This window comes from Cynocephalus volans, chromosome 1, assembly GCF_027409185.1.
Source record: "Cynocephalus volans isolate mCynVol1 chromosome 1, mCynVol1.pri, whole genome shotgun sequence".
In the NCBI taxonomy this organism is placed as follows: Eukaryota; Metazoa; Chordata; class Mammalia; order Dermoptera; family Cynocephalidae; genus Cynocephalus; species Cynocephalus volans.
Genome location: NC_084460.1, coordinates 73,686,272 through 73,693,264, shown reverse-complemented (window position 1 = coordinate 73,693,264; position 6,993 = coordinate 73,686,272). Strand labels below are relative to the sequence as shown.

Below are 6,993 nucleotides of genomic sequence, written 5' to 3'. Positions count from 1 at the left end.
AGTCCTTTTGCTGTGAGTGAGAGTATTCACAGACACCCACAGTACTCCTTGTTTTGTTTTGTTTTTTAAATCTGGCCTTCAAAGTCAAATTAATATTTGAAATATAAAGTGGTTTTGAAGTAAACATTTAGCCTTAAAACTTATATTTACAATATCCTACTTAAATCATATGTCATAGTGTAATATTTACTACACTATGATATTAAAGCAAAAGAGGCATCAGATACATAACAAATAATGAGTCATTTATAATTCCAAATTTGAAGTAAACTGCACTTAGGAGTGGTCAAAGAAAAGATGAACTCATCATTTACTATCTTCTTAAATGCACTAGCAAAATTACAAAAGTACTATTATTATTACTATTATCCTACTCATATCAGGTTCCCAGACAATCTGATCTCTAATGAAAGGGGGAAGGATTATTAATTGAGGTGTTATCCTTTCCCAGAGAGATGAGCTATTTTTTTTCCTGTTTCCATTATTAGCTATTGAGCCCAGTGTCTTAAAATCACTTCAAATACTACACTGTTCATAAATCTCAAGCCTCCAAAGCCAATTGGGGCCAGCTTTTGGTCTCACAAATTTTTGGAGCTGGCAGCATTTCCTGTTTAGGTGTTCAGCTTCCTTAAATCTTGCCAAACCTTGCAAGGTGGCGCTCTTTTCACAAAAGGCCAATATTACTGTTGTAATCAGAATAACATTTTTTCAAAGTTAACCACCACCACCCCCAGTTTTTGATGTGCTACAGGAAGAACAACAAATCCCTTCCTCAGTAAATAAGACATTGTTGACTAAAAGTGACAAGTACAAATAGCAAGAGATGAAGGACAAGTCAACAAAGGATTTTTAAAGAGAATTTAACATTTTTATTTTGTAACTGGTCAGTGGTATAATCTGAAAAAATTAATCTCGCCTTAAAATAGATGTGAGTATTTTAAGGGGTTCTCATATGTTAAGGGGTTTTCCTCTTGTTTTCCTTCTCAGTCAGTATGGCCTGTGACTTCCTGAACACACACAGTGTATTAAATAAGCAGATCCATGTTACTCCTTGCCCACAGGGAGGTCAGTTTCTGCTGCCCGCTCTGACACACCCACACCCTTGCAGCTACAGCCAAGAGTCTGATTTGTTATCTCTGGCTACGTTGTCTGCCTAATGGGGCGATCATGCAAGCTACAACCAGAGACAAAGAAGCCCGCGTTCCTACCAGCACAGCTAACTTCGTGGAAGCAGCATAGCTTGCAAATCTATCAAACTAAACTGCAAGAAAGACAATCTGATTTAGAGAAAAGGCGTTCTGCTACAGTCATTAAGCACAAGTAATTTAGATTTTTTATATTGTCTCCTCATTTACAAATTTACTGTATCAACGCCAGCCAATGGAACGAATTTCTTAAGTAAATGAGAAATAAATAAAAGAGATAGAAAGATAATCAAATTACATAAAATAATTCTCTTTTCTAGATATATTTTTGAGAAAACTATTAACAGTGGCAAAATTATAGGAATAATAACATATCATAGGAAGTAATTAATTTAAATTAGCATCATGTCTGAAGAAATATAAGTGAAACGCTTTATGGACGTTTACTTTTGTACAAAGAAGGAAGGCCTGGAAAAGCATGCATTAAAATCCTGAAAATTAGTTATAGCCATAAATGGTTTAATTGAAGACAGCAATTTAAAATATGATATTGTAAATCTGTAACTCGGTTTCAGTTGGGGAATTTAATTTGGGGGGTAGGGGAATCCTTCGGTGCAAGTTCATTTGCAACGCTGCAGAGCAAGCCCCTGAGCTTCTGACATTCGCCTACATTAATATTGATGTCGCCTGTGCAATCTATTTCTGTTATTTTTATGGTTGTTATTCTATGTCTGCAAAGGTCATTTAAATTATACTGCGGCCGAAAATTTGTTTCATAAATTTTGATATAAATACTAATTACACCCGCTCGGAGAGCCAGCAGGGTAGCGTTCATTTATCACGTTTATACGATCTGCAATGACAGAAAGGGAAGGCAAGGGAGACTGGGAGCTTTTCCGGAGGACCCACTAAGACTTGCAGAAGAGGCAGCAGGTTGCTGGGGGGCGAAGAAGAAATTCCTACCACAATCACTGAGATTTAAGAATCTTTAATAAGGTACGAAAGGTTACCAAACATTTCTGGAAACTAAAGTGTACATACGAGTTCTTCTAGCCATAAATATTGAATAGCTGTAACATGGATAAACCGGCCCTTTACATGCGGATAAATATGGAAAACTATGAATTATATACATTATGTGGTTGTATCTTTTGCCAAAAGCAACGGACAGTTATAGTTTATATCTTTTTTAATATCACTTTACATAAACAAATGAAACAGTTTGACACGCAGATCCAGGCTCTTACTATACGAATTCTTGACAGGACGTGAAACAACATTTTACTGCACTAAAGTACTTAGACTTTGGGACGAAATGTTTGCACTTTATACAAAAAAAGCACATTAATACCAATAATATTCTGTTAGGTCGACGTGGAGACTGTAATCGTACAAAGTAATTCACATGTTGGCACACATTTACTAGAACATTCTTGCCATTCAGTACAAACAGTTGGCTTTCGACCGCCCACCCCTCCCCCACCCCTCCCTCCCGGCCCCTGCCCCTCCCCCAATGCAAAGACCACAACGCCACGATCCCACCCGCCCGCTCCAACCGAGATATGACTATTTACAGAATCCAACGGTACAGTTTTAAGCTAATAATTCTGTATTTACAAGAAAAAAAAAAAAAAAAAAAAACCCGAAGCCCCAGAGAACCTGTTCAGATCCGACAGGAAACTGGCCCTCGGGGTTGGCGGCATTTGGTCAGGCGACCGCCTCGTCTTCGACCCCCTCCCACCCCTTGGCTATCACCCTTTACCAAAAAAAGCAAAAGAAGGAAAGTGAAAGGAAATTGTTAAAAAGGTTTGATGCTTCCTCTCTCTTACTCGTCCTGGGTGTATTGTAGGATTCTAAAAAATAGGACTGTGGGGTCTGTGTGGGGGCTGCTTTGATTCACAGGGTTCTTTGAGTAATACTGCATATACGTGTGTATTCAGTCTCTTAAATAGGGTTTTGTTCGGTGTTTTGTTTCTGAGTTTAAACGTACCATTCGTTAAAATTGGAAGAGAGCGCGCTGTGGCCTGCTGTGTGGTGGACCGCGGAGGAGGAGGGCGACAGGGAGCTGGTGGTCGGGTTGTCTGTGGAGGGCGACACGATGGTGGGCGGCGTGGAGGACTCGTAGCCGGAGCTGGCGGCCGGCGAAGGCTGCGAGCCCTGCGAGGAGGATTCGTGGACCTGCGGGAATAAAGTCTCGTTTTTACGAAGATAAAGAGCTGGCGCGGCGTCCGCTCCGGGAGGGAGAAGGCCGCGCGCCCCTCCTCACGGGAGCCGGGCCCCCTGACCGCCGGGGGAGCCCGACCGGCCGGACGTGCGCTTGGTCTCCGCTCCACGGCCCTGCCGTCCTGCCCAGGCCGTGCTCCAGAGAGGGAAGGCGACCCGGCACTCACGAAAGATAAGAGGTCTGGGAAGCGAGGCTGGATGCGAGGCGAGAGCCTGGGGTGGCTCCCTGTCTGCACGTGGCTCGCCCAGGTGCAGGGGAGCAAGCTCTCAGGCTTGGCCGCGAGACCCTAACTCTTGGACCCAACGCTGCCAGCCGCAGTGGCGGCAGCCTCGGCAGCGTCACCCCGCTGCTCCAGCCCTAGTTCCCCAGCCCTGGGCCCGAAATCAGTCGCGGCCTCTGCTCGAGGGTTCATTTTTTACTTTTAGTATGAAACAGTGAATTTAAAACGGCGTTGGGAGCCCCCATCCCTTTTTCTAGTCCCCACCCTAATTGCCCAGCCCCACTCCACAGAGTGATACCATTGCCCTCCCTCCTCCCCTGGCTCCTGTCACCAGCTGGCTGCCACTCGCCGCCCGACCCCGGTCCAAGAACAGAGAGGGCTCCTGCCTCTAAGGCGGGCGGCGAGAGAGCTGCGATTACCTTCATGTGTTTGCGCAGCGAGCTGGGGTGCGTGTAGGACTTGTCGCACATCTTGCAAAGATATGGCTTGTCGCTCGTGTGCACATGCATGTGCTTCTTGCGGTCACTGCTGTTAGCGAAGCGCCGGTCGCAGCCCTCGAACTCGCACTTGAAGGGCTTCTCCCCTGGTATGAAAGGCAAGAGAGGGATCTGATTAAAATAAATCTGCGGCTGTTTTTATTAAAATTAAACAACTGGGGAAAAATTAAATTAAATAAAGGACAGTGGCCCAGGTTTAGCATTTTGCAATCTTAAATACCTGGGACTTCAATAAGTTCAGATATGTGCAGTGGAATTATAAATATCTTAAATATATTTTAACTTCTAATAGAATTAAATATACATTTTACTTTTAGGTTTTAGTAGTAGTAGTAGTAGTGGTAGTGGTTGTGGTGGTGGTAGTTTTTTAGATCCCAGAGTAGCAGGAGGTCTGGATGCTGGTTTTTCTGCCCCGGGCTATACACACGACTTCGGGTTGCTTCTACCTAGCTCCCGGTTCCTAGTTTTCCTGTTTGGAGCTGATTCTCCCGCTGTTTTGCTCTTCTCTCCTCTCCCTGCTCCCTCTCTGACGCTCCGCACCTCCCTCGTCGTCCCCCCACCCCACCCCCTCCGCCCAACCCACCCCACCCCCTACATACACTCACATTTTAAAGCGTAATCTGGGCCAAAGGGAGCTCAGCGCCGCAAGTTCTTCCCTGTCTCGGGAGTTAAACCCGAAGTTCTAAGCGCGGTTCTCAGATATCACCCGGCAAACCAGAATAGGGAAGGAGACCGGATTCCTGGCCTCATGGGCACAAGCGGCCCGGAAGGTCCTGCCGGACCCCAGACTACAGCCCCGAGGTCGCCGTGATTTTAAAGCTGTTCCCTGCCTGTGTCTTGATTATTTTTAAAGGCCAACTCGAAGGAAGCGATGTTTTGAAACCACCCCACTGAATCTTACTGGCAACAAGAACTTACTCACCTACCGCCGAACTCTCCCCAACCCTAAATCCCATTCTCAAACCAGACACTGGTAAAACTGGGCTCGTCAAATATGCAGAAGCCTCCAAAAGCCTCCTCAGTCCCAAGTTATTTTCTTCCTGTACTTCCTTCCGCCTCCTGTCTCTTTCTATCTCTCTCTCTTTCTTTTTTTCCCCCCACTCCCCTTAACCTGATCTCGTCAATTTCTTCAGCTCTCTCCTTTGAACAGTACTCTATGAAGTGTGTGGAGAGGGCCTCAAGCAAACGTTTAGATATGTCTGCAACCAGAGCAGCTGGCGCCTTTGCTGCTGCTCGCAGCCGGCCTCCTCTCCCGGCTTCGAGCGCACCCAGGGCTCCACCAAGCCAGGCTTGGCTTTCAGTTCTCCCGGACCTTTTTATTCTTCACTTTACAAGTCTATATTCCCAGATCCCTCTCATCCTCCTTTTCTCTCTCTCTCTCTCTCTCTCTCTCTCTCTCTCTCTCTCTCTCTCTCTCTCTCTCTCTCTCTTTTTTTTTTTTCATAATTTCAAGCCCCAAACTAAAAATCAGCTCGCACTTGTGCTACCTGCCTGCAGAAATCTGCCGCCCAGACCCCACCGAGGATGGGTTTATGCACCCCGGCCGCTGACTTTCGGATTTCGGGTCCCAGGCCTGGAATGAAGGGGAAAGGGCTGTACAGCGGTTTCCGTACCTGTGTGCGTCCTTTTGTGGATCTTTAGGTTCTCGGAGCGCGCGAAGACCTTGCCGCAGCCAGGGAAGGGGCAGGGGAAGGGCTTCTCGCCCGTGTGCACACGGATGTGGTTGACCAGTTTGTATTTGGCTTTGAAGGGCTTGCCCTCGCGCGGACACTCCTCCCAGAAGCAGATGTGGTTACTCTGCTCCGGGCCGCCAACGTGCTCCACGGTGACGTGAGTGACCAGCTCGTGCATGGTGCTGAAAGTTTTGTTGCACGACTTTTTGGGGTTGGCCAGCTGCTCGGGCTCGATCCACTTGCAGATGAGCTCCTGCTTTATGGGCTGGCGCATGTAGCGGAAGAAGGCGCCGGCGCCGTGGTGCGCGGCCATGTTCACGTTCATGGGCCCGTAGCCGTGCAGCTGCGGCGCGGCATAGTGCTCGGAGCGCGGGCTGGTCACCTGGCCGTACTGCTCGGGCCGTGGGTACATGTCCCCCGAGAAGCCGAGCCTCATCTGCCCGTTGACCACGTTGGGCGACGCGTGGCCCGCCGCCTGCTCGTGAAGCCCAGGGAAGAGGAGGTGACCCGCGGCGTCCGTGTGACCGTGTGGGCCCCCGAAGCCCCCAGCCGAAGCGGCGAAGAGGCTGTGCTGCGCGCTGGCCGCCGCCGCCGCGTCGCCGAAGCCCCGGTTGCGGAACAGAAAGTCCCGCGTGGAGTTGAAGGCTGCGCTGGAGTAGGAGCCGACGTGGCCCGGGTGGTGGTGGTGGCCCAGGGCCGCGGCGGCCGCGTAGCCGGGCGCCTGCGACGTGAAGGCCGTCTGGCCCGCCGAGGCCAGCTCGTGCGAACTGGGGTTGAGCTTGAAGGCACCCATGCCGTCGGCGAAGGGGTTGATGCCCAGGCCCACGTCTCGCTCGGCCACGTCGCCCGCCGAGTGGTGGCGGGACGCGCCGAAGGTGGTCACGCCGATCGCGGGGTACTGGGGGCCGGCGTCCAGGAGCATCGTGGCTGCTCGGGGCGAGCCCCGGCCTGCCCCGCCCCCCCCACCCTCGCCCGCCGAGGAGGTAAAATAGGGAGGAGGAGGAAAAGGAGGAGAGGGGAGGGGGTGTTGACCCACCTAGCGAAGTCCTAGCTGCCGGCAGCGGCGCGACACACCCGGACGCCCGCCCGGCCGAGCGCGGGGAAGCCGGACGGCTGCAGGCTGCGAGGAAGGCGGGCTCGGCGCCCGCCGCGGAGACCCCGCTGGCCCGGCTCGCGCTTTCCCGCCTCTCAGTCTCTGCCGAGAGGGCCCCGCGTCAAGGCTGCCCGGGAAAAG

The 6,993-nt window shown here is 50.0% G+C and overlaps 1 protein-coding gene across 1 annotated transcript; it reads right to left on the bottom strand.

Annotated features, from left to right (window-relative positions):
• Nucleotides 1-3,125: 3,125 nt before the first annotated feature.
• Nucleotides 3,126-6,681, bottom strand: ZIC1 (Zic family member 1). The gene is made up of 3 exons (XM_063114688.1): nucleotides 5,700-6,681; nucleotides 4,009-4,172; nucleotides 3,126-3,323 (listed from the first exon to the last, which is right to left on the bottom strand). The coding sequence occupies exons 1-3, from the start codon at nucleotides 6,679-6,681 to the stop codon at nucleotides 3,126-3,128; spliced, it is 1,344 nt and encodes a 447-aa protein (XP_062970758.1).
• Between the last annotated feature and the right edge of the window lie 312 nt (nucleotides 6,682-6,993).